Source organism: Manis pentadactyla, chromosome 9 (genome assembly GCF_030020395.1).
Source record: "Manis pentadactyla isolate mManPen7 chromosome 9, mManPen7.hap1, whole genome shotgun sequence".
Lineage (NCBI taxonomy): Eukaryota > Metazoa > Chordata > Mammalia > Pholidota > Manidae > Manis > Manis pentadactyla.
Genome location: NC_080027.1, coordinates 89,978,561 through 90,005,243, shown reverse-complemented (window position 1 = coordinate 90,005,243; position 26,683 = coordinate 89,978,561). Strand labels below are relative to the sequence as shown.

General features: G+C 47.9%; 1 protein-coding gene and 1 long non-coding RNA gene across 9 annotated transcripts in view; one reads left to right on the top strand and one right to left on the bottom strand.

The window, feature by feature from the left end:
• Nucleotides 1-24,665, top strand: part of IKZF4 (IKAROS family zinc finger 4) — a 30,165-nt gene extending 5,500 nt beyond the window's left edge. For 2 of the 8 annotated variants that reach the window (XM_036918303.2, XM_036918302.2), the window contains exons 2-9: nt 6,916-6,967; nt 13,658-13,751; nt 15,025-15,129; nt 16,081-16,341; nt 16,979-17,146; nt 19,587-19,736; nt 20,204-20,335; nt 20,952-24,665. In XM_036918303.2, the coding sequence (XP_036774198.2) occupies nt 6,947-6,967; nt 13,658-13,751; nt 15,025-15,129; nt 16,081-16,341; nt 16,979-17,146; nt 19,587-19,736; nt 20,204-20,335; nt 20,952-21,712 (1,692 nt within the window). In that variant the 5' untranslated portion in view covers nt 6,916-6,946 and the 3' untranslated portion in view covers nt 21,713-24,665. Of the gene's footprint in view, nt 1-3,286; nt 3,436-6,915; nt 6,968-11,808; nt 11,952-13,657; nt 13,752-13,775; nt 13,930-15,024; nt 15,130-16,080; nt 16,342-16,978; nt 17,147-19,586; nt 19,737-20,203; nt 20,336-20,951 lie in introns of those variants that run through there. The other 6 variants (XM_036918300.2, XM_036918305.2, XM_057507770.1 and 3 more) reach the window with 5 other exon arrangements.
• Nucleotides 136-11,847, bottom strand: LOC118928768 (uncharacterized). Its single transcript, XR_005031329.2, has 3 exons — nt 11,763-11,847; nt 3,254-3,392; nt 136-2,051 (listed from the first exon to the last, which is right to left on the bottom strand). It is a non-coding gene; the product is annotated as an uncharacterized LOC118928768 (long non-coding RNA).
• Nucleotides 24,666-26,683: the final 2,018 nt, after the last annotated feature.

Below are 26,683 nucleotides of genomic sequence, written 5' to 3'. Positions count from 1 at the left end.
CTGGAAGAGGCGGCGGGTAGGGCAGCGGCAGCCCACGGGGAGAAGGAGCTGGCCCGGGGCAGTTGGGCATGGGGCCCTGGGGTTAAGGAGGAGGTAACACGGCCCTAGGGGTCCTTGAAAGGTCGAGGCCGTGGACCGAGGACAAGAGCTGGGTGTGTGAGGCTCCTCGGTGGGGTACGGCTTGGGTAGAAAGAGACACAGCGGAAGAAAGAAGCAGAGAAGGTACTTGGGCAGAAAGGTGAGGGATCCTGGGGTTTTGTCGATAATGCTGGAGAGAAGGACATAGGCCTAGGTGGGCAGATCAGGGTGCCAGTGAGCAGAGTGGGAAAACGTGGTAGAGAAAAAACTTAGGGTGGAGTGGAAAGAGTTGTCTGGGGTGAGAAGTCTAGGGAACTTGAGAAGCAAAGCTGGAAAGGACGAGATTCACTGTATGTGAACCTTAAGAAAGAAATAGAACAGAGCAGACTTCAGAAGCAGTCTAAACCAAAACAGCCCTCCAGGTACCTCCTCGAACTGCCCCATCCCCAGATATTTTCTTACCATTTGTCTGCTAGAGTCGTAGGTTCTCACTTAAATTTTTCATTCAATTTCTATGCTTTTTTTTTTTAAATCATAACTGGTCCTGTCTGGGGACAGTAGAATGTTTAATGGAACACGGATCTTTAGATATGAGATGTTTAGGAAATAAGGTACCCCTTTTCCCCCTACAAGGTCAAGAATTTACTTAACTGTGCTTCCAGGAAGATTTGCTGCATTACTGACCACATTATGTCAAGCTTTGCATACCTTCTTTCTCCTCAAGTCCCTTCTCTTAAGCAAAACTGTCTACTGTTGTGACTCTTGTCAACCCCCGCTTACATATTTGATAGCTTCATCTGTGCCCACGTCTCCCTAGTGTGACTCCTCAAAGCATCGTGGTGAGCTTGATATTGTCCTGACTCGCTCACATGTCAGCTTTAGGCCTTTCATCATCATGGGCAAGTTGGAGACTAGAGGCCTGGGTGTCTCCCAATACTGCTACTTGTTCACTTTACTTGGGTGAAGGTACGTGTTCATATCCTTAGGAAGCATTAAAAACAGGTGACTGACTGCCTAGAATATTTCTGCATAAGGTATCTCAGATTCTGAGGACAAGACCAGATAAAAGACGAAATCAGATTATCTTTGGGTGTGTAGTGTCTCATTTGGTAGGGGTATGTGAAATGCCTCGCTGAGAATCCCTTATCTCGTCATGGTCTCCAGTAGGTCAGTGAATCTTGCTTTATGGTATATGGGATACTTCAGCCCTTCACCCCCACCCCGACTAACAGCCTAAAGCCAGAGAATCTAGACAGCTCTCTGGGTCATGAGAATAGGCAGAAGAGTGGCTCCTGAGATAAAAATAAAGCCTTAAAAGAAGAAAATAGCCTTACAGTTATAAAGCAGGAGAAATCTCATGGGAGCTTCTGGGGTGGGCCCCAGAGTGTGGGAGCTGTCTTCTGGCTGGCAGCTTCAGAACTGTTCTTGCTGTAGTCAATAGACACTGATGTCTCCAGCACAAAATATAATGGCTTTTTTGCCCACTAAGTGCCTTTAGTTCAATTGTATCTTACGTGCAGTCCCCTTTTTCTTAGTAGGTTAAGGGTAAAGCATTTTTCAGGACTTGGCTCAGAAATAAGTCCTGACTTTTTTCCAGTGAAAATGCAATTGAAAGTTTCTTCTTTATTTCCTCTGAGTTTAAACATGCAGCTTGTACTTCCCAGCATGGGTGGAATATTATTCTATCTTTTACCACCCCCTCCCCAACATCCACAAAAGAATGATTTTCTCCCAACTGGCCCTCTCTCTTCCCTCAACACATACAAAGTAGCCAGGAAAAATTAAGATAGGTTATTGTTGGCAGGTATTTCTGGCCTCATTTTACTGTGTAGGAACAAATAAGAGCATGGAATTCTGTCAGTGTAGACATTGCCACAGGCAGACTCTCTTTGTTGGTTTCTTAATCCTGCTGGAGAAGACTCTGAATTCCAGGCTGCTTGATTTGCCTTCTCTTCTTAGAAGAGATGTGAATTCTGTGTTGGAAACAGACAGGTTCAAGGTTAATCTGAGGAAGTATCTAAGAAATGGTAGTGTTGATATGAATGGCCTCATCTGTTTCCCTCCACCCCCCTGGGTAGCATCAACCTATAGACTCTGCTGGAATGTATATGCTGGTGTAATCCTTGAGCCAAGGAGTCCTGTTTATACTTTAAAGAGACTTAGTGAGTGTCTAGATTGGCACTTTCTTCAGGCCCATAATCTCTGAAAAGAGACCAGAAAGATAGGATTATTTCTTCTCCCATCCATAAACCCGTGTTTCTAGTTGAAGGGTTTAAGTCATTAAGATACAGGCACCAAAACTGCTCACTTCATCACCTAAGAAAGCAAACAGCTATGGCAAGATTTACCAGACTGCTAACATGGGTTTTATTTGTCCTACTTCAGTCGCTAACCAGTGACTCTGGGCTTAGTTTCTTCTTCTGTTAAAAACCAAGAGATTGGAGATGATCTCTCAATTCCATTCTAGCTCCAAGATTTCCCAGGTGCTAGAGTACTGCTGGCCCGGGCCGTCTGCATGAAGAGAGCCTTACTAAATTGGATTGTCAGAGCAAGGTTCTTTGCTAGCATGGGAGCCTAAACACATCTTTTAGTCCCAAACAACAGTGAGCTGTTTTGAACAGTGTGCATTAAAGACTTTTGGTCAGTACTGCTTCTAAAGGCAATTGTTCCTGTCTCTTCCACCTTTTTGCCACCCTACCCCAGTCAGTATAGTTAATTGAGACTTTCATGTAATTTCAAACTTCACTTGATAAAGCTAACCCTGTTTTAGGCATCTTTGATTTCAAAACATTATTACTGGGCTCCCCTGCTCTGCTTTCTTCACCCTGCCCCAACATAGCTGAACAGCAATGACTTGTAGGGCCATCCTATAAACACAGGGCCTGCCTACTCAAAGGTATACCCAACCCCAGAAGGTATCATCTCATGCGCATCACACCTAGTGATTTATACTGTTCAGTTAGCCCTTTCCTTGGTTTCTTCAGTCCTGAAATGAGACAGAGGGGCAGGATTGTTTCTCCTCCCACTCACAAACCTTAGCCACCTCTCTGTTCTGCAGCCTCCATGGAGGGCAGGGAGGCACAAAGAACCAGAAAAAAGATGCATCCATCTGAGATCTAAAAGGAGACAATGACATGATATTTTCCCACTGCATAGATGTGTTTCCAGCTCTTACCCTTCTTATTTTAGAGGCTGGCCAATCCTAGGATTATCTGAGAATTCATCCTCTCTGCGCTGCTGTCCAAGCACTTGGATAATGAAGCCGAGCTGTCTTCGTCTGTGTTATATGTAGACAGAAGGTCACTATCTACTGCCTGGTGAAAAAATGAGTCAGACAGACACATGAGCTGAGAAAAGGTTGGTGGGTTTCCTTCAGAGGGCACTAGGTTGACCTTAAAAGTCATTTTAGAGCTCAAAATTGCTCAGCATCCAGGTCTGATTCCTGGAAAGGGGCATGCAGGCAGGTTGCAGATAATACCTAATTCTACCTCTTCCCTCAACCCTTTGCCCTCCCCACCACCTCCCCACATGAGCAGAGCCAGCTGTGTGATGCAGCATGTCTTCACCCAGATCTCACTGAGCTCAGGAAGGCACAGAGGACAGCATGATGCTATGGGTTTCGTCTACTTGCAGTACCTGAACTGCTCACTCCCAGGCAGGTGGGAAGTTGTCTTAGATCCCAGGTCTGAAGGGAGACCAGAGAAAAAATTTCTACTTCTCCCTTTTGTAGTTTGGGACTAGCAGCCTTACAAAACTCCCTTTTGTGGTTTGGGATGGCATGGATGCTTCCCATTGTTTCCACCTCCACCCTCTTCCACCACAATACCCTCCTCACTACCTTTCTACCCATTGGGCCACATGGAGTGTGTTTTAAATCCCAATTTTGCATTGTCACTAGATCAAACAGGATTTTTTGGCATATCTGAAGAGATTTAATTACTTGTGATGTCCATCATATTTCAGGTTTTCAGAACCACTACATAGAGAAAACTTGACTTTCTGACATTTTTGTCACCAGTAGTTAGAGCTGTGGGAATGTTTTTTGGGAGATGGGGATGGTAGCTGATGCCTTCCCTGCCCTTGAAGTCAGACCTTGGCTTGATCCTCATCTGTCTCTTGTCAAGAAGTGTGGTGGGGTATCTGTCTAAAAAGAATGCCCCTTCCTGCCCCTTCTTGTTCAAATATCATGTCATGTTAAGCCAGGGCCATGGAGGACTCTTGCTTTGGTGCCAAGTGGATTCAAAAGAACTAGGAAGAAGATCTGTTTCCAGGGTTACAAAATGACCTCCCTCCTTAGAGATAACTTCCTTTTGAATTGGGAAACTAGTTGTTTCCTGTTGCTTTGTATCCAGGTCACTGAACTGAATTCACAGTATGTGTGTGCCTACCCCGTCCGTGAATGATGTCTATGTTGCTATCAAGTGAGTTTACTTCCAAGATCTTTGAGCCAAACTTGTCTTGTATAACTAACTTCTCTCTCCTTATACCTCCTCCCCCTGGAATGTGTCTCCAGTTGGCGCTGTGTGATTTGGCCTAGTTCTTCCAAGGAGACACTAGGATCTGCCTTCCTGACCAAGCAGGGGAGGAAGTGCTTTGAAGGGTGGGGAGCTGAAAGGTTGAGAGGGAGACTTGAGCAAACTGAAGTCTACCTACCTGGCTTTCAGAATGCCAGGACTGAGAACAGCAGAGTCTCCATCCCTTCTCACTCCTGGGGTTACCAACTTGGCATTTAAACCAGATGGAGGAAGTGAAAGACTGATCTTGCCTAAGATGTGTCCCAGAGCACCTGCTAAGAGCAGGTAAAAAGCAGAAGAGCTCAGTTTACTGCCAGGCACAAAGTCTAACTCAGAAACAACTCCTTCAGACCCTTCTGAAAATTGTTTTGGGGCCATCTGGGCAAGTGTCCAAGAATGAGATGCTGTACCTGAGCCAGTGCCATGCTGGGTGCTGTGCCCCAGCTGCTCTGCCCACCCAGTGCTACTCTAGCCCTGGTTCACACAGGACACATACACGGACACATTAGCATACTTCTCCCTCTAGAGCCTGCTCAACTTGCTCTTCCTTTTTAAGTAATAGACTGCGCTCCCATGGGATCACACCAAAGGAAAAGATGCTTTAATTGACGTTAGAACAGTGGAAAAGCAGGAAGATCCATGAAGGCCTAGGGTACCCAGGCTTTCAAAAGGTAGCAAGATAGGTTAATGGAAAGAGCACACCTCAGAGAGGCAGGATACTTACGTTCTTTATATTGTTCCAGTCTTAACCATGAGCCCTGAGACAAGTCACTTAACTACTCTGAGTTTCTCCAAGCAGAAAATGGGAAAAATTCCACTCACTCTTGCTTTTCCTGCATGTGTGTGTGTGTAGTCACGTGTGGCATCTTGAGCTTTGCATTTTGAAAAATCCCAAGGGGCAATTATGGAGCTAATGATTTGGAAATGAAAGCAGCCTATGTATACCAGGTCATCCTCTCTCATCTTTAGGTCTCTGACCACTGCAAGTTCTGTGGCTAATTCCAGAGGGTATGATATCACTCATCATTGTGGACTTGGGCTCTTCTAAGCATTGCCCCTAAGGGAGTCTTCAAGGAACCACTTACTGTGGCTTCATCTGCCAATCCAAATCTCAGTCCAAAGCTTAGTCCATCCCTGGGAGGATGTCAAGAAAAGAGGAGTTGAAAATCAACTTAAGAGAATTTTTTCTTCCACATCCAGGCTTCCTGGGTGAGACTAGGAATCTCTCAATGAAATCTCAGGGAGATCTGCTTTGTGAAGTGAAGGAAAGCCCGTGTTCCAGGCTTTCTCATGAGACTTTGTAGAGGAGTGTGATGTCTCTCAGCACTAGACAAGAATGACCAGGGTGATGGGAAGAGACGGTAATAGACCCCCTGCCCCCACGTGTCAATATAGGACTACAAGCAGACCAAACTTTTATCCATCTGCCTCAGTGAGAGCTTTCAAAGAGACCATGAATCTCGGTGGCAGCTCAAGCCCCTTGCCGTACACTTGTTCCCTCAAATCTTCCCCTGGGGTATTTACTTTTCATTAATTACTGGTGAAATCAAGTTCTGATATATGTACATTTCCACCAAATAGATTTTTTTTTCTCCTCCCACAGGCTCCTAAGGAGATAATTCATTGCAACAAATTATCACCTTTAATGTTTCTCAGTTCCTGATCGTTTAATACTCTTACTGCCAGTTACTGCTTGCCTTCCCTCAGCCTAACCTGCATGGTAAATCCAGGCTCCTCTCTCCTTAAAAAAAAAGCAAGGTAATTGATAAAAGGGTAGGGGACGCCACTTAGAGGTTTAATTTCTTTATTACACCTTGGTAGAGGACTCCTCACTCAACCTGAGGTGGGCTGCTCTCTCCCATTCTGTACTTTCCTGTTGGCCTTCCTCCTGCTGCACACCCAGAAAAGAATCCCTTGAATGATGGAACCTGGCCTCTTCCTCTTTTCTACCCCACCCTTAATTAGCTCTTATAGAGGCTGCCCCCAGGGCTGACCTGTAACCTGTCTCCTTTCCCACAGCATCAGCTCCGCCTACAGGGGGAGGGTCTACTCTCAAAACTGCACGCTCAAAACCACTCTGGAATATGACGGTGTCTTCATGCTAAGAGGCTGGGGAAGCCTGCCGAAGTTGTGGGTTGGAAGAGGCCCTGGGGTCTGTAAGTCAGGACACATTGCCATTCTCACCAGGACGAAATATGAGGCTTTATTTTTTAGGATCAGAGCGCATTTACCTTTAGGTATCTTGCCAACTCCGGAACCTTAGAGAGAAACTTCCCCCTTCCCAGATCTGGCTTCTAATGTCAGCTGTTTTCTCTTTCCGCAGAATCTCGCTAAGATGGACATAGAAGACTGCAATGGCCGCTCCTATATGTCTGGTATGCTCACTTGTGCATTGTTTGTAAGGGGTCAGGAGCAGAGTCCTGTGAGCGGAGTGGCTGCCTCAGCCTAGCACAGGACCTGAGTGCCCTAGTCACTGGGCTGACACACTTGGTAGTGTTTGATAGTGTGCATTCCTTTGGGCCATTTTTACATTCCCTTCCCAGACGCTGGGGACAGGGAAAGGGGTGGGGAATAGGTGAACATGTCAGGAGAGGAGTTAAATTTGAGAAAGGAGTGATTTGAAGCAAAGAGATGGAAGGAAGGTGTGATTCTTTATCCTGCGGTCTGAGGTCACCAGCCAAACATGACATTCTGTCCCAGCCTAGTAGAGAATGGAGGAGGGATTTAAACCTCAGGGGCCTGAGTGGCCAGGTGGTATGTAAATGAGTGAAGTGGGTTAGGATAATGAGCAGAAGAGAGCAGTGGGGACGGTCATGAACTGGAGAGCACAGGTCCCACCTCAAGGAGCAACAGCTCTTAGGTGGCCACCCATCATTGCCACATGGGATATCCACTGTGGCCAGAACTCCCACTTTTTTCTTTTGGAATCATTAATCTACAATTACATGAGGAACATTATGTTTACTAGACTCTGGCCATCACCAAGACCCCCCCATACCCCATTACAGTCGCTGTCCATCAGCGTAGTAAGATGTTGTAGAATCACTACTTGTCTTCCCTGTGTTGTACAGCCCTCCCTGTGCCCCGCCCCACATTATACATGCAAATCATAGTGCCCCCTTTCTTCCCCCTCCCCCTTATCCCACCCTTCCCACTCATTCCCCCCAGTCTCTTTCCCTTTGGTAACTGTTAGTCCATTCTTGGGTTCTGTGAGTCTGCTGCTGTTTTGCTCCTTCAGTTTTTTTCTTTGTTCTTATACTCCACAGATGAGTGAAATCATTTGGTACTTGTCTTTCTCCGCCTGGCTTATTTCACTGAGCATAATACCCTCTAGCTCCATCCATGTTGTTGCAAATGGTAGGATTTGTTTTCTTCTTATGGTTGAATAATATTCCATTGTGTATATGTACCATCTTCTTCATCCATTCATCTACTGCTGGACACTTAGGTTGCTTCCATTTCTTGGCTATTGTAAATAGTGCTGCAATAAACATAAGGGTGCATATGTCTTTTTCAAACTAGGCTGCTGCATTCTTAGGGTAAATTCCTAGAAGTGGAATTCCTGGGTCAAATGGTATTTCTATTTTGAGTTTTTTGAGGAACCTCCATACCGCTTTCCACAATGTTTAAACTGGTTTACATTCCCACCAGCAGTGTAGGAGGGTTCCCTTTTCTCCACAACCTCGCCAATATTTGTTGTTGTTTGTCTTTTGGATGGTGGTGATCCTTACTTGTGTGAGGTGATATCTCATTGTGGTTTTAATTTGCATTTCCTGATGACTAGTGATGTGGAGCATCTTTTCATGTGCCTGTTGGCCTTCTGAATTTCTTCTTTGGAGAACTGTCTGTTCAGCTCCTCTGCCCATTTTTTAATTGCATTATTTGCTTTTTGTTTGTTGAGGTGGGTGAGCTCTTTATGTATTTTGGATGTCAACCCCTTATCAGATCTGTCATTTATGAATATATTCTCCCATACTATAGGATACCTTTTTGTTCTATTGATGGTATCCTTTGCTGTACAGAAGCTTTTCAGCTTGATATAGTCCCACTTGTTCATGTTTGCTTTTGTTTCCCTTGCCTGGGGAGATATGTTCATGAAGAAGTTGTTCATGTTTCTGTCCAAGAGATTTTTGCCTATGTTTTTTTCTAAGAGTGTTATGGTTTCATGACTTACATTCAGGTCTTTGATCCATTTCGAATTTACTTTTGTGTATGGGGTTAGACAATGATCTAGTTTCATTCTCTTACATGTAGCTGACCAGTTTTGCCAACACCAGCTGTTGAAGAGGCTGTCATTTCCCCATTGTATATCCATGGCTCCTTAATCGTATGTTAATTGACCATATATGTTTAGGTTAATATCTGGACTCTCTATTCTGTTCCACTGGTCTGTGGGTCTGTTCTTGTGCCAGTACCAAATTGTCTTAATTACTGTGGCTTTGTAGTAGAGCTTGAAGTTGGGAGATGAGATTCCCCCCTGCTTTATTCTTCCTTCTCAGGATTGCTTTGGCTATTCGGGGTAGAACTCCCACTTTTTTAAGAGAAATCAGAATCCAGATTTTGCATGAACTATCTCCATTTTAAAACAATGACTCAATATTTAAAAAAACGTTCTATGAAACAGGCCAAACTCATCTACCAGCTGAATTCAGCCACTAGGCCAACAATTGATAGCCTTTGAAGTTGAGAAATAGAGTTCAATTCTTGTGTCCACCAGTCCTTTACCATGATCATAACATGTCATAGCCTTCATACCTGCCAAATGCTCTGAGACAGATGAGACCACTACATATAGTATGAGTGGCTTTTAGAAATATGAAAGCAATCTAGATCCTCTCAGGACTTAACAAGGTGAAAAGAAATGAACTTTATCTGAATCCCTCTTTGAGACTGCAGGAATGTGACAGTGTAGAAAAGAGTCTAAGACAGAGTTTGTCTTTAAGATGGGAGGAATGTTTGGACTATTAGACTGTCAGGGCAGGAAATGATTATAAGAAGAAAGGGAATCCAGAAATGGATTTTGACATGGTGCATATCCACATCAGAAATTCACACACCATTATACAAAGGACCTATGGCTTATTTTTTTACCCTCAAGTGGGGCCAGTGGAGGAAAAATGGGCATGTGCTAAGGGAGATAGCAAGATGAGTCAGAGACAGCATAACAGTCATTGACACACCTGAGTAATGTAAAGTAAGACACTTACTTTGACCCCTTTCTCATTCAAAGAGGGAAGGAGTTGGGATGGGTAAAGGCATTCAGTACCTGACACATGCTGGACAGAGTGACAGGGATTGAGTCCCACTTAACTGAAAGACACCTTATGGGAAGTAAAGTCGTGGCCATTCTGAGGAACCAACCAGTCCTCCTACCTTTTGTTCACTTAAGCTTATTCAGAAAACCACTGTTGAGCAATAGCCATGCTCAGGACCCTGTTTCATTGCTGGGGACTACTTAGACAATAAAAACCAGTCCCTGCCTCAAGGCAAGCTCATGAAAAACTAGGAAGGTACCTGGGAAAATAGCCCACAGAGCTATTTTCAATCCTGTCTCTGAAGAATGTTGGATATTAGAGGAAAACTTCACTGTGCTAGGACACTGAGGTTTTCCTCCTGTCAGCAGGCTGGTATTTCCTAGATGAGAAGGCAACCCTGCACAGGATGTTTTTTGTGTGGAAGTGGAGGCCAGAAACCCTCATCTGTGTTTTGAGAATTCTAGAAGTCAGCAGCAACCTTAGAGAGTGAAAGCTGAGGTAGGGCTAACCTTAGTGCTGCAGAGTAGCCCCTCCATGACTGGGCATGGTGGAAACAGTCAGCCTGAGTGGCATCTGAGAGCCCATCCCTGACCTGGCCCTCCTGGGACCATACAGAAGCTGTGGGAGAGGCACCAGGCACCACAGCACTTCTGCCTCCACACTGGGCAGCCTTTCCTCACCTGGCCACTTAACAAAGTGGGTATCTCTCCTGTTCTTTAGAGATTTTCCCTTCTCATAGAACTTGATACAGCCCTTTCCTCCCCTGTCTGTTTGTAGAGATGCAGATCATTCCCTCCTGGGGGAGCGAAGGAGCCCATTAATTTACCATCAGATCTCTCCCCACTCCCATTCCCTATCTTTCAAGGGAAACTCAAACCCAGAGCAGGCAGTTGACTGACTGAGCAGTGCTGTCCCAAGTTTGCTGGGACTGAAATGTTTAAGGGAACCTTACTAGAACGGGATCCAGGGGTGGGCAGCCCAAACTTTCAAGGCCTCTTCCATCCCCAAATTCTTGGAATCAGAAAATCCAGTCTCCAAAGTAGGTCAGCACATCAGTGAGCAGCAACTCTGGAAGGGAAGGGAACAGAAGCCTTGTCTTGAAAGAAGGCAGATTTATCCAGGGCTGTTGGCTGCTGGGGCTCCGGGGCACGGGAGAGAGGGGAGGTGGGGAAACTATACCAGAATTTTGCCTGGGATCTGAAAGGGCTCAGGGCCACAGAGTAACGCTATCCTGAGAGCAGACTGCCAACCCTTTCATTGCTAGGAAGTAGGGGCTGTCAGTCCCCTGGTCTAGCGAGCACTTCCCTCCTGGAGGAGGAGGGAAAGGAGTGCCTGAGTTTGGGGGGGAGGAGCTCTCACGGATAGTGGAGCCTTGAAGCCGCCTGGTGTCCTGGGCCCCGGGACCTCTGGGGCCTTGGCTTCCCCAGCTGGCAGAGGATTGGGCCTTCCTGGGAGGCTCCCCTTCCTCCCACCCCAGGGCCCATCCGCATCTTTCTCTTGACTCTCTCAGGCATTTGTTGTGCCATTCCTCTTTGTCTGCTGGGCACGAGGGCAAGGGCATCTGCCTCTCCCTCCTTGTGCACACCCACCACTCCCCATCCCTTTCCCGGCATGGGCAGGGGATGCTGTAGCCTAGCGCTCCCCAGCCAGACACTCGATGTGCTCTCCAGCCCCCTCCCCAAGCACATCCAAGCTTGCGCTTCCTCGCGCCCTCTCCCTCTCCTTCCCTCCTCCTCCCTCCCTCCCTCCTCCCTCTCTCTCGGTCTTACACATTCTCTCTCTCTCTCTCTCTCTCTCTCACACACACACACACACACACACACACTCTCTCTCTCTCTCTCTCTCTCTCTCTCTCTCTCTCTCACACACACCCGGGGCTGAGCTCTTCTGGCTGCAGCCGTGGGCCCCTGCTCACCGCTGCCTGCGAAATGACGGCGGTTCCCCTCACTTCCAGGAATCCACGCTTCCTGGAAGGTGAGTGGCTGGGCTCACCCCTGCCTGCCACTGAGACGCAGACATGCACACCCCGCCTGCACTCCCTCGCCGTTTCCAAGGCGGCGGCCGCATTCGCACTCCAGGGTCTCACCGGCAAGGGAAGGATAATGTAAGTTCAGGCAGAAGGTGGCTAGTGGAGGGGGAGGGTGCCGGGCCAGGGAGCTAGTTCAGTGACAAGTCCCCAGCCTAAGGAGAAGGAGAGGATGGGGGCCGGCACAGCAGGGGAGGGGGCGTCCTCCTCACACCTGGAGGAGGGGAGGGTGTGTTGTGTAGCTGAGCAAAGGCTGCGACTTGGACAGTGGGAGCGTGGTGACATCTTGATTAGGCCTTGGGGACAGCTGTAGAGCTGCCCAGGGTGAAATGCCAAGGCAGGCCTGGGTGGGAATGGGTAATAGGTTGGAGGTAAAGGGGAACCTTAGCCTGAAACAGATGTAGCGGCCTCAGCCTCTTCCCCACAGTAGAGCTGGGGGTGGGCATCCATCCTTGCTCCTGTACCTGCTGTTCCCTGTTGGCAGACTAGCATCCTGCCACCCAGAGCCCATGGTCAAGAAAGGGAAAGCACTGAGGATGAGGTTCCTTGCAGAGAGGTATGGAGATTTTCTGGCCTCACAGCTCCTCCCTAAGAGGTGGCCACTCTGAAGGGACCAAGAAAGGGCAGCCAGAGTGGAGGGCTAGTCTTCTTCAGTGTGTGAACACATTGAGCTTGTAGGACATTGCCCTGGCTCCTATCTCTCCCTCCTGCTTTTCTGCCCTTTACCCACCTCCTAGTTCCTAGCTCTCAGTGAACCTCATGATTTGGCTTTGCCCTCTGAGGGTTCAGCCAATCAATGATGACTTTGACCAAGAAAATTTCTCTGGGACCTAAGAATGGCCTTAATTATTGGCTTTGACAGTCCAGGATTTCTTGGCAGTCCCGGGCATTTGAAATTCTCTCACTGGGGTTTCTCTGGCTGAGAGAGGGACTACTGAACTTCCTAAATCTGACTCTGGTCTCCTCCATCCTCTGGCTAGAACTCAAAATCCCTAGGGTCCCATAAAGCCTTTCTGACCCCTGGAATGGATTCATTTCTATGTGTTAGCCCCATAAAAGTAGACTTGAGCCTGTTTCCCTCTAAACTTTATCATAGGGAGGGTGGTGGCTTCAAAGAGCCTCTTGAACTGCTAGTGTGACTTTGGAGGCACCTGTTCTTCCTTGTGTTCCCAGTCTTTAATAGGGAGAGCCACAAAGGATATTTCCCCCTTAATGTCCCCAAATATCTCTTTAAGGATATTTTCTCCCATATAGCAAGCCCCTGGCCCCAAGAGGCAGACTTAGCCTAGTAGGCTGGGACTAACAATGGATTTCCAGCAGCCTCATTCATCCTTTTACGGTCCAGGGCTCATCACCAGGGCCCAGACTCTGTTATTCCCCCATTACTAACATCAAATAATTTAGGGCAAGTCAGCACTAAGGTTTGAGAAGGAATTAGAAGATACCCTCTTCAGCCCTTCTAACCATAGTAAACCCTACACTTAGTTACAGGACATACTTTAAAACTGGGTCTGAGTCTACAGGTCTTCAACCCACAATGCTAAGATGCTCACTTCATGGTATATGTGTTTCTGATATGGGCAACTTTTTAAGATAACTATGGCTTATCTAAACAGCCCCAGCTGGGGAAACAGTTTCAAGCCATAAGGCATTTTCTATAGATAGTGAACAAATTTCCTTAGATTTTGATGGGATAGAATGGGGGAAATGGAACTTTAGGAGAGGATATGAATGGGAAATGGTCCCAAAGTCCTGAGTGGCTGTTTTCTTCCCACTGACCAAAGCTGGAGAGGGATCTCCCAGGAGGGTGTGTTCCGGATTTCTTGCCTCAGGCCCAAGACGCCAACCATTTTATAATGGAATCTTTATTTTGTGAAAGTAAGTATGGGCATAGCTGGGAAATTGGGTAAAGTGCTAATAGGTGGACTTTAGGGATGAATTTTAGGGTTTGTCTCTCTTTCTCTCTCTCTTCCATATTTAGGCCTGTGTGCACACATCCATGCATGTTCATGTTAGCAGATAATGTAGAAGGCTCTGGGTGTGTTAAGCCCAATAGGTATGTTTTTCTCATGTATATCTACGTATGTGATATGTGTCTGTGTCTCTGTGTGTGTGTGTTTACCTACATGTTTTATTTCACCTGTGTATTTGTGCAGAAGATTATGGGCAGGAAGGATTCTTTTTAAAGATGATTCATGTTTTCAGGTAATGTTATCTGATTTTTAAAAACATGCATGAAACTCAAAATGCATTTTACAAAGCATTTTGTCAACAAGTTAAAATGAATATATTCCGAAATATAAAATGATTATTTCACTGTCAAGGGAACACCAAGTAGTAAATTAAAATGTGACTGGAATCATATCAGATCAAAAGCTTCCTAGAGTTGTCACATTTTTGCTAATTTTAGAAAGTCTAACCCCTCCCCTGTGGAAACAATGAGTCTCAATTGGCTGTGTAGGTGGTAATTAAGGCCATGAGCACTGACTGACTGTGATCCAGTCTGGGGTCCACTGCTACGAGCTATGTGACCTTGGACAAATATCCCAGCTGCTTCTGTGCGTCAGTTTCCTCATCTGCAAAATTAAGATAATATTGGCACCTACTTCATGGAGTTGTGAAGGCTAAGGGAGATAACTAATTTAAAGTGCACAGAACACTCCTGGTACGTAGTAAGCACTCATCAATACCAGCTGTTACCACCGTGATTACTGTTGTTATTGTTAGATTCATGGGCAATTGCAGTAGCCCTTCCTGCAGATCCCGAACCTGGTGCTGGAGGCTCTGCAGAAGAACATAGGGAAGAACATCTGTCCTGAACCACCTCCTTCCCAAGGCCCCCATTTCCCTCTCCACCCTGGCCCGCCTAGCCCCAGCCCTGCTTCATGTGGACGTCAGGCTGTGATGCTCTTCCTCTCAGGCCTAGATAAAGGTAGGGTGGGCAAGGTATAGCCACTGAGTCCGCAGAAGGCAGCACTGGGCACACAGGCTGGCAGGGGCATGAGGTGTGGTGCCCAGTGTATAACACTGCCTTGCACTTGGTGACAAGATAAATGTTTGTGAAACTTAGCCACGTTTTGAAAAACTGAGGTGATGGATTGTAAATGGCCCCAGCTGCAGCTTCACCTGTGCTCTTGTTCTCTTCCCCAAGGTAGCAGAGACTCATCTCTGGAGAAGGAGTTCCTCGGGGCCCCAGTGGGGCCCTCGGTGAGCACCCCCAATAGCCAGCATTCTTCTCCCAGCCGCTCACTCAGTGGTAAGTGCAGCCTCCCACCCTGCCCTGGCACTAGGCACCCCCATTTGTGTTTGGCCTTCGATTCATCTTCCATTGGTAGCCGTTTCCCTCTCTCTGCCTCCCTCTGGTTTCCTGCTCAGAGTCTCTAAACTTACTAGGGAGCTCAGTGACTAGAGTTTTCCTGACTTCTGAAAGGAGGGTGAATGGTCACTTTCAGGCAAGGGTGGGATTAGAGTGAAAGCTCCAAAGAGAGATTCTGGGGTTGGAGAAGCAAGTAGACAGGGTGATTCTGAGCTGGAATTAGATAGCCATAGAGGTGAGAAGGATCTCCTCATCATCCCCCAATTCTCCCTCCCAGACAGAGCCCCTGGACTGTCCCTCCTCAGCTGGCCCTAGGTCTGTGAAATTCTCTAAATGGCTGAAATAGGGAGGGATGTAGGACAGAGCTAGAGCCACCCTTCCTCCTCCCCCATCCCCCATCTGGATTTGTATTGAGGGAGTAGAAGGACTTAGTGGTGCAGAAGGGAAGGCAGTGTGAGCACCATTTGTTGCACAGTTTTGCTCTTTCTTCAACGCTCTGGCTCTTCAGTCTTCCTAGGACTGTTTTCCCACCACTGTTATTTGCTGACTTCCCACCTAGGGCCAAGCCAGACATCTTTCTTAATGACAAGAGAATGGAGAAAAAGGCTCCCCTTAGCCTCCTCCTCTCCCCAGTGACAGAAGATAACCCATGTACCCCAACTTTTTGCTTTAAAACCTATTTGCTTGGTTGGTGGGATAGGAAGAAAAGGTAGTTTCAGGTCCCAGCAGTACCCTTATACCACTACCATGGTTACTTAGGGTATGTGCCTCCTTTAAAGCCTGAATGTCTCAGGGTCTGGAGACCCTACAGAACTTCAAGAGTGCCATTCTGGCCTTTAGGTATGTTCCCACCTTTGCCTGTCTCTATCCAAACACTCTCCCACCCTCCAGCCAACTCCATCAAGGTAGAGATGTACAGCGATGAGGAGTCAAGTAGACTGCTGGGGCCAGATGAGCGGCTTCTGGAAAAGGACGACAGTGTGATCGTGGAAGATGCCTTGTCAGAGCCCCTGGGCTACTGTGATGGGAGTGGGCCAGAGCCTCACTCCCCTGGGGGCATCCGGCTGCCCAATGGCAAACTCAAGTGTGACATCTGCGGCATGGTCTGCATTGGACCCAATGTCCTCATGGTGCACAAGCGCAGCCACACAGGTGAGTGGTCGGGAGACCTGTGGGCCAGAGGCTTGCTAGGAGGCCATGCCTACAGGGGTTAGCCTCAGGGGTCTCCGGCACCTTTCCTAGCTAATGGAAAAAAGGGTGGGAGGGATGGAGACTTCCTCAGTACTTTACTCCCCTGGCACTTCCCTCAGCCACTGCTATAGTGAAGAGCTGATGTCTCTCAGCAGGTGCGGGAGATGGAGGTGGTGTAGCCTCAAGAAAGGTCCCAGAGTCTTTAACAGGGGTAGGACTCCTGAGTGTTATTTGCCTCCTCCCCCTACCCACCGCCTGTGTCTCATGATATAAAAAGCAGAAACAGAAGCCTCCTGTCACCTTACTCAGGCTCCCAAGGCAGGGTGAGCCCTGTGGGGCTTAGTTTTTGGCAATAGTCTTTGGGCCCAGGGTTCTATCCTGTTTCCCTTCTCCCTTCCACTCACCTGTGATCCACACCTTCCCAGAATGAAACTGTTTCCAAGGGATCTTCATGAAGCATGATTCGGTGTGTAACTTGGTCCTGCCTCTCAAAAAAAGGTGTTCTGAGTGCCTCTCTTGGGGCACTCTCCCTTGGGGGACTCTCCAGCCTCTGAAGTCCCTCACCCCGGGGCCTCTGGCATCTGTTTTCCACCCACAGGGGAAAGGCCCTTCCACTGCAACCAGTGTGGAGCCTCCTTCACCCAGAAGGGGAACCTGCTGCGCCACATCAAGCTGCACTCTGGGGAGAAGCCCTTCAAATGTCCCTTCTGTAGCTATGCTTGCCGCCGGCGTGATGCACTCACTGGCCACCTTCGCACGCATGCTGGTCAGTGATGGTCAGAGTGGGGGCGACAGGGGGGACACCCCAGTGCATTGGGAAGGAAGTGCAGTGACTTCTCTTGTATTTGGGGAGTGAAAGCAGCATTGAGGAGGGCAGAGCACGCACAGACCAAAATGGATAGGGCTCTGCCCCTCCAACCCCTCCTTTGGGCGGCCTACCCCATGGGAATGTGGGGACTCTGATGGGGCATTTTACATCTGCCATGTGAGGACATCCTCAGCTCTTAACAATCACCCCTCCTGATGTTGGTGCCAGAACTATCTGTGCCCCATCATTCCCCACTTCTGAATGCAGGGAAACCCCTTTTCCCAGTCACATGTGCTGCAGGCCCTACACCTGTCACCATCTTCACCAACACCCGCACTGGAGATTGTGTGGGCAATTGCTGTCTGTTGTCTCCTTTACTTCCTACTGGTTTCTGAAAATATCCATGGGCCTCCCAGAAGAAGCCTACGAAAAGCCTCAGTTCCCCATCCCAAGAGGTTTTCACCTTCTGAAAGGCAGGAGCAAGTCCAGAGGGTGCCTGGAGTTTAGCATTCAGAGCAGTGGCAGGACCTGGACTAACCAGTTTTCCTGAAAGCCCCGACCAAGACTGTTTAAATTGGAATATATCTCTTGAAGCACCTCACTAGGTTTTAAGCTTTTGGCTTGGACTTGGGAAGAGGCCAGCAGCTGAGCTGGCAGAAAGGTGGGAGCTCAAGATTGGGAAAAGACAGGAAGAGGGCAGAGGGGAAAGAATTAGTAGGGTCTGTCCTTGGAAACTTTCCTTGCTATTTTTCTCTTCTAAACTCTCCTGGGCCAAGATTTAAAGGGATAGAGCAGTCACTTCACTGCCCTCTGCTTTTTCCAGCCCCCTACCCTGCTTTAGGTTCTGTCACCTTGAGCTGGGCAGAGAAACAGAGAGTGAACACTGTTACTTCATGCTTTGTAATCTACAAAGCATTTCACTTGTGTCTCCTCCTGGGGTCCTTACAATTCCCAGGGAGGCATTATATCCCCACTTTGCCAACGAGGAAACTGAAGCTCTGGGAAAAAAGATTTGCCAGTACCAAGCTATTCTTCAGCCTCCCTGGAACCCTGGCAAGGTTCTGTGCCAGAGAATTATGCTCCTTTTCCTCAGATGAGGGGCAGCTTCCACTGCTATTTTGAACAAGGATGGCTTGGCCCTTAGAATTCTTATAAATTGAGGCCAGCTGGGTGGATTTTGGATGTTGTACTGTAGGAGATTATTAGGGACAGAAGCAGACGCAGAGATACTGTCAGGTGGCATCTCTGTGAGATGCTTTCTATTACAACCCTATAAGAGTAATGAGGTTCCTCTCCTAGGTGTTAAACCATTTCCCCAAGAGTCTTGGTTGGGAGGGGATCATGGCATTCATCTCATCCCCCAGATATTAGGGTTTACAGGGCAGGAGCAAGTGGTAGCAGATTAGCAGATTAGGCCCAGTTAAGTGGGTGGGGGGAGTAGTAATTACCAGACCCCTAGAGATACCTTCTCCTGTCTCAATAGTAGCAAAATATGTAAAATGAAATGTACAAATACCTTGTTTCTATTACTTTTTTCTCTTCTCTCACAAATATCCCCCAGAAGTTGTCTTTAAAAGAAGTGTTGATCTCAGTTTTCTCAACCTTTTTTCTTCAGTAAAAACAAAATCTTTATAACCCATTCTCTATTTAAAATTTTAAGAAAGACCTCCAGAGTTGGTGTTCTCTTTTTTTACTCGCCTCCTTTATTTTCCTCTTTGTTCTTTCATTCTTTTTCTCTTCTCAGAATTTCTGTCATTGATGGTTTTTCTGGGCTTCTCTTGGTATCTCAGTGAAGAGAGACAGAAAGAAAAAAAGAGCAGTAAAATCAGGCTAGGGGTGGAGGCACAAGTGCAAGTAAAGGTCAGTGAGAACTGCCTCTCCCCACACTGGCAGGCTAAGGGCTCTCATTTCTGTTACCCCAGCCCACCAATTTCCCCCAAACCAAAGCAGACAGATCATAAGCAAAAAAAAAAAAAAAATCCCCTTCTCTTATAAACAGCACTTACACCTGCCTGCCACATGGAAAGGTTAAACCACAGTCTGGGCCCCAAACTCTGAGACCCTGGGGTGGGGCCAGCTTGCTAGCCAGGGATGATCCCCTACAAAGTCCCTGGGTTCTCCCTCCCTGTGAGCAGCAGTTGGCCATCAAGGTCCACCAGCAGCCAGAAGCTATATGCCCTGGGTCCCTTCTCTCCTCCCAAAGCTGCATATTGCCCATCTTCTCTAAGGTCTAGCCATCTGTCCACACTTGCAGCTGATGCTGGGTAAGGGAAGATAAGCCAAGGATTCAGCTGAGCAGCATCCCTTCCTCTCTGTGAGCACTTCTCCTGGGTGATTTACAGAGTCAGGGCACTGGGAGAAGGAGTCTGATGCTCTTTGCCTTCTCTGCCCTCCACAGTCTCCTCTCCCACGGTGGGTAAGCCCTACAAGTGTAACTACTGTGGCCGGAGCTATAAACAGCCAAGCACCCTGGAGGAGCACAAGGAGCGGTGCCACAACTATCTACAGAGTCTCAGCACTGAGGCCCAAGCTCTGGCTGGCCAACCAGGTGGGGCTGCAGGCAGGGCTGTGGGCGAGTCAAGGGCAAGGCCCAGGAGAGTAGAGGACAGCGTTGATTCCAAAAGGGATGGGTCTGTGGGAAAGGGACAGTTACCTCAGTAAATCTGCTGGGCACCCCCGTTGGTGCCGAGCCCTGTGGTAGGTGTTGCCAAGAAATCTAGAGGTAAGGAGAAATTTGATCTATGTCCTCATTCTATTCAGAGAGAGAGAGAGAGAGAGAGAGAGAGAGAGAGTACAAGGAAGTGTAAAATCGGGGTCAGATGTGTATGACTGTCCTCAGTTACCTGAAGTGTTTCCTGGGGTGAGCTCTAGGTAGGGTCCAGCAAACAACCCAGTTTCCCAGGCACTGGGTATGATCGTCCTTGGCTGCTGACATGCTGATTTGTCTCTGCAGAGGTGGCTGGGCCAGTGCCAGCCCTGCTCAGCTCCTGCTTGTCCCCACCTCCTTCCCACTAGGTGATGAGATCCGTGACCTGGAGATGGTGCCAGACTCCATGCTGCACTCATCTTCTGAGAGGCCAACATTCATTGATCGCCTGGCCAACAGCCTCACCAAACGCAAGCGTTCCACCCCACAGAAGTTCATAGGTAAGAGTCTTGTCAGAGAGGAACCATCAGCTTTTAAGCCCAGCTCATCTAAATCTGAGCTGTGGTAGCCATTAGACCAGTTGGATCTGGAGATTTGATGGGAGGAAAAAGGGGTCTGGTGGTCTCTGGTGTTCAGAATCTAGAGGTAAGGAGAGGTTTCATCTATGTCCTCATTCTATTCAGAGAGAATAGAATGAACAGGAAGGGAGTGAAGAGGGAGAATGTACCTTGAGAGAATGGAGAGGGGCCAGTGTTGAGGGCTCTCAGGGTGGGGTAGGAGGAAGGGCCAGGGAGCTCAGCCCTCCCAATTTGTGAGCACAACAAGGACTTCAGCCTGTGGGGGCTGAGAGAAGGGCTCTTAAGCATCCGAGATTGGTGAGTACAGGGTCCACCATGGCATCGGTCTTTAGCTCTCTCAGGACCTGGGGTTTTACACAAAGTGATAAAGGAGATATTAGGGATCGGTGGGCTCTCACATTATAGCCTGGAGTCAGGGAGCAACCCCACCGAGGAGCTGACTTCAAGGGAAATAAGGGAGGGATGGCAAATAATGTTACAGCCGTCCCAGTGATGAGAATCTCCAGACCCAGCTCCGCTGAAGGCCTCTTCTCTACAGGCGAAAAGCAGATGCGCTTCAGCCTCTCAGACATCCCCTATGATGTGAATGCAGGTGGCTACGAGAAGGATGTAGAGTTGGTGGCCCACCATGGCCTGGAACCTGGCTTTGGGGGGTCTCTGGCCTTTGTCGGGGCAGAGCATCTGCGGCCCCTCCGCCTTCCACCCACCACTTGTATCTCAGAACTCACGCCTGTCATCAGCTCTGTGTACACCCAGATGCAGCCCCTCCCTGGTCGACTGGAGCTTCCAGGGTCTCGGGAGGCAGGTGAGGGACCCGAGGACCTCGCTGATGGAGGTCCCATCCTCTACCGGGCTCGAGGCCCCCTGACTGACCCTGGGGCATCCCCAAGCAATGGCTGCCAGGACTCCACAGATACAGAGAGCAACCACGAAGATCGGGTTGGGGGCATGGTGTCCCTCCCCCAGGGCCCTCCACCCCAGCCACCTTCCACCATGGTGGTGGGCCGGCCCAGTCCTGCCTATGCCAAAGAGGACCCCAAGCCACAGGAGGGTTTACTGCGGGGCACCCCAGGTCCCTCCAAGGAAGTGCTCCGCGTGGTGGGCGAGAGTGGAGAGCCTGTGAAGGCCTTCCGGTGCGAGCACTGCCGCATCCTCTTCCTGGACCATGTCATGTTCACCATCCACATGGGCTGCCATGGCTTCCGAGACCCTTTTGAGTGCAACATCTGTGGTTATCACAGCCAGGACCGGTACGAGTTCTCCTCCCACATTGTCCGGGGGGAGCATAAGGTGGGCTAGCGACCTGCTGCCCTCCACTGCCCTGCCTGCAGGGGCTCAGCCCTGCCCCCCACTGCCAAGGAGCTGTGCGGCCCCCCCCACTGACTGCCAACCTCATGCTCAGCCCTGGCCCCCGCTCACCTAGTCTCCTCTACCCCGACTGATCGGACATTGTGAGGAAACAGGCCTTTTGCTTATGCTTCTCTTTTCTCTCTTCTCCCTTCTCAGCCCATTCACTGAGTTATTTATTAATATAATTTGATTTTCTTCTGCTTTTTTCTTTAATTTAGACCAGTCACTTGCACCTCCTGCCCTCCTGCCCACAGTCTCCTTCCACATTAGGCCCAGTTTCCCTCTCTTTGGTTTAGCTTTGCCCCGCAGCCCCAGGTGGGAAGCTCCCTTGAGTTCTAAGAGACCTTAAGCTTTTTGCTTTAAGTCCTCACCCTTTGCATTATCTGCTTCTTCAGTGTTGATGCTGATAGCTCCCTCTGGCCGTACCTTAGCTCTGTGGCATTATACCTCCTCTCTGGGACCCTTCAACCTGGTACTCCATACCTCTTGTGCCCTCTCACCTTAGGCAGCTTGCACTATTCCTGAACAAATGAAGAATTTCCTCATTTGGAAGTAAGGGCTGAGGAAATTCTCCCCAGGCACCGTGGGACTGAGGGTCCTCTTGACAGCCCCCTAGTAATCTGAGTTCCCCAAAGCCCACATTCAGGACCTCCCTCTAGGATATGGTATATTTATCCTCGAACAACCCCCAGCGCTGCTGTACTCTTGTACACCTGCCAGTCTACTCAGTGGTGGTTTTGTTCTCCTTGGAGTGCCCCAATTTTATATTCTCAGGGGCTGAGGCTAGGTCTGCGGTCCTCTGACTCTGACACATTGGGAGCCATAGGTGCCTAATTGGAAACCAGGGCATGGGAAGGGGGTGAGTTAAAATTCTCCTTTTCCACCTCTCAAACTTCTTCACTCTAGTGACCTTCCTAGGTTGTCAGGGGCCCCTGCGGTCCTCGTCCTATGAGAAACTAGCGGGTTGCTGCCTGATGACAAGGGGTATCTCAACCCCAGTCATGCTGCCTTCTCCTCCCCCTCAGCAGGATTCACCCTCTCATTCTGAGTCTTCTGGGCCCTGTTCTTAGGATCAGTGTTTCTTTTCTCTCTTCTGATTTTCATATAACCAAAAATTATCCCAGGATGGGCAAGGACACGTGCCCCTCACCCTATTCCACTCTTGTCCCAGCAAGAATAGGATGGGCGAAACTGAACTAGGGGTCATCCTTTACCCCCTTCTACACTCAGCTCCCAGATGTGGGGCAGGAAGGGGCAGTCTCCTCCCGGCTACTGCGGAGACCCCTGGCTGCTTAGGTAACCTGATCAGTGAGAAAGGGGCAGGAGGAGACTTGCTCCCCTGCAAGTGGAGGGCTCTTTCTACAGGAGTTTCCTGCCCAAGGCTGTAGCTATCCCATTCTCTGCTTCCTTGAGATTCAAACCAAAGGCTGTTTTTCTATATTTAAAGAAAAAAAAAGTGAAAACCAAACACAGCACCTCACAAGTTGTAACACTTGGTCCTTCTCTCCTCTCTCCCCTTCCCTCTTTCTTTCCATGTTGTCCTGTCCTGATTGGCTCTCTTGCCTCCCACTTATCTCACTCCCTATCAGGGATAATTTAGGGGGATGGTAAAGGGTTGGCTAAGGAACAGACCCTGGGTTCAGGGCTCCTAAGAGCTCTAAGAAGAGTTTACCTTACCCCCTTATGGGAAGGGGGACCCTAAAAAACACTTCTCTTCCTCCTTTTTCTTGCCCATTATGTGTGGTCTCCTCAGGAGAACCAGCTTGTCATGGCGGGACACTATGTTCCTCCTTGTCAATGTAGCAATAAACATGCTGCCAAGGGCAGAGGATGGGGACTTAGCTGGGAGGAGAGCATCTCTAGTGGAGGGAAGAGTCTTTTCAAAGCACCCAAGTGAACTGGCTCTTTGTTTCAGGATGGCAGCAGAGCTGCGATTAATATCTTGGGTTCTCCTCTACTGTTCTGGTTATTGAGCCATTTCCCATTGAACCCACCCATACCTCTTCTGTGTCTGCTGTTGTGTTTGGTGACACCTCATAAGGACTACTCCTTTCTGCGGTATCAGAGTCTTAGGGTGACCATCCCTCCCCGAGTCAGCTTTGGCGCCTGTAACCTCCTGGAATGTGAAGGACTATGCTCTGAGGCTATACTCTGAGCCCATGAAAGCAGAGACTGGAAGGGCAAGACCAGGTGCTAAGGAGGGGAGAGAAGGGCACTCTGGCTCTCTCCAGACCATCACTGCACTTTAACCAGGGTCTTAGGTACAAAATCCTATTCCAGAGTCTTCCAGCTCTGGAACCTCAAACATCCTCATGCTCTCTCCCAGCTCCTTTTGCATAAAAAAAAAAAACAAGAAAAAAAAACATACATTGAAACCCACATGGAGAAAAGAGGTGTTTTCTTTTTATATTGGTATTCAAAATCAACTCCACCCCAAAAAATTTCTAAACAGACACTTTTCCAGTGTTTTTTGTGTCAGTGTCCAAGCTGCAGATGGGATTTTATAACACTTCTGGCAGCTTTCCTTGTGTACATAATATATATATATTATATATATTTTTATTCAGAAGTTATGAAGAATGAACAGAAAAAAAAATCACAGAAGCAAGTGCAATACCACCTCCTCTCTCTCCCAGGATTTCATTTGTAGCCTATGCTTGGTGTCTCCTTGGACCTCGCCCTTCACCTCCTCCTCTTCCTCCGGTTCTCCCCTTCCGTTTTTTTTAAAGAGTTTTTCTCCATTCTCAAGGGGAGTTAAACTAGCTTTTGAGACTTATTGCAAAGCATTTTGTATATGTAATATATTGTAAGTAAATATTTGTGTAACGGAGATATACTACTGTAAGTTTTGTACTGTACTGGCTGAAGGTCTGTTACAAATAAACATGAGTAATTTAACACCCCTGGTTGTTTTTGTAGACTTTCTTTGCCTTATTTTTCTGCTGGGGGTAGCAGTGGGGGGATCCTTGCAACATAGTATACCAATTACCTACATTTTAAAGGTGAACAAGTCTAAGATTAAGAGGAAACCAAATAAGAATGCTCAAGTTCTTGCTACAGAAGAACAGAACTTTCAACCTAGAACAACAGGAAGTGGAGATTTTCCTACTAGGAGTGACTTCAGGATTGGAGAGAAAAGCCTAATTTGGCTGTCCATCCAAAGCAGAGGTTCATCAAATATTTGCTGAGTACATATTATGTACAAAACACATTAACCAAGGGAGATAGATGTTAGTTACAATGACATGAATGATCATAATAATAGGGTCTATCATTTCTTGAGCATGTCATAAGTTCCAACCACTGTGCCAAGTATTAATTGTAGAAACAACCTACAAAAAAATGACCACGCTTACTATTGAAATAAAAGCCCAAGAGAGAATATATAACTTGTCCAAGATGCATCAGCCCACAAGTGACAAAACCTGTATTTGAACCTGGGAGTGTGTGACTCCAGTCTGTGCCCATCCCTTTATGCCAGGGAATTCAGTAAGTGAAACCCTAGGCTATAAAAGTCCAAAGAGCCAATATAGGAATATTAACTTGATTCTGTCTTAATATTAACTATTTTCTGTCTCCTTCACTCTAAATATTTTTCTGTTCTATCTACTTCATTGCCATTCCACGTAGTAAATGTCTGCTGTTTTCCCTAAGACTATATTGAAACGAAAATTGAAGACACTTCCATCTAGAATCTGTTTTCCATGCCCCGTTGAAACTAACAAATTTGAACTTGAAAGAGACTGTGAATATAGTTGTTTTGAAGCCATAACAAAAGTTAGAAAATAACTTTTAACTCATAAAGTGGGTTCGAGGTTAAACCACCATGGATTGTTGGAGGGAAAATGAATCTGATGTACTCAGGCTCCAGAATGACTCGTGAATGAATGATTAGTTTTCATCTGGGCTATCTTGGGTCTGAAGGCTGGGAGGTCCCCTTGACACCTTAATTTCTTCACCTTCAGAGGTAACTGGGTGGTTGGCTGCCATGGTTAGCCACTCCTGCTCACAAGGCTAAAGGTCTAAGTCAAAATCGTTTAGGTCACAGGTCCAGGCTATATGCCGCCATCCAGTTGTTAGGTGAGAGGCAGCATAGTATGGTGGAGCCAGAACACCCCTTAGTGGTTCTGTGTGACTTGGGGCAACCTTAGGTTTAACCACTCTACACCTCAGTTTCTCAATCTTTAAAGTGCCGGTAATAGTACTGCCTGCCTTACAGGCTTGTTGAGGGTTAGATGAGTTAATATTTTTACAGCGCTTACTACAGTACAGGAACAGTGCTAAAAGGATTCAAGGATAAAAAGGTGAATAAGAAATAGCCCTAGCACCTAAGCACTTCCACGGCTCCTCCTCGCGGCGTTTTCTCCACATTGGGAAGGAGGAATTAACAAAGTGTATTGTTCCCGTTTATCATTCCTACACGTAGTAACAGGATTGTCAGAGAAATGAGCCGAGAGCGTCCCCCGGTGGCGCAGCACCGCCTTGGTTGTAGGGCTTCGGGCCAGGGGCCTACCAGCCTTGCACTACAACTCCCATAATGCATACCTTCCCCCGGGCCTCTAGAGGAAGTGCGACAGGTGGTTTTGCGCGGGTCAGCTTCCGCGCCAAGCGCCGCAAAAGCCGGAGAGTCAGAAAGCTGAGAATACGTCCGGGGCAGGGCATCGCGATGCTTGCTGAGAGACGTATAACTCTGATTTTCTTCCGCCAGCAGGGTAAATAGTCCCATAGTCACCTTATGTCACGGATAAATAAATTCGAGAAGCGCCTTTCTACCCTAGATTTCAGCGGAAGCGCTGAATGATTAGAAAATCTGGGTAAAGTGGGTCGCTGTCCTTGGCTACCTTCCTCTAAGGATTCTTCCGCTGTTGGCGTAGGGATCTCGTGCTATATAAGGGCGGTGGGACGGCCGTGCTTTCTCTT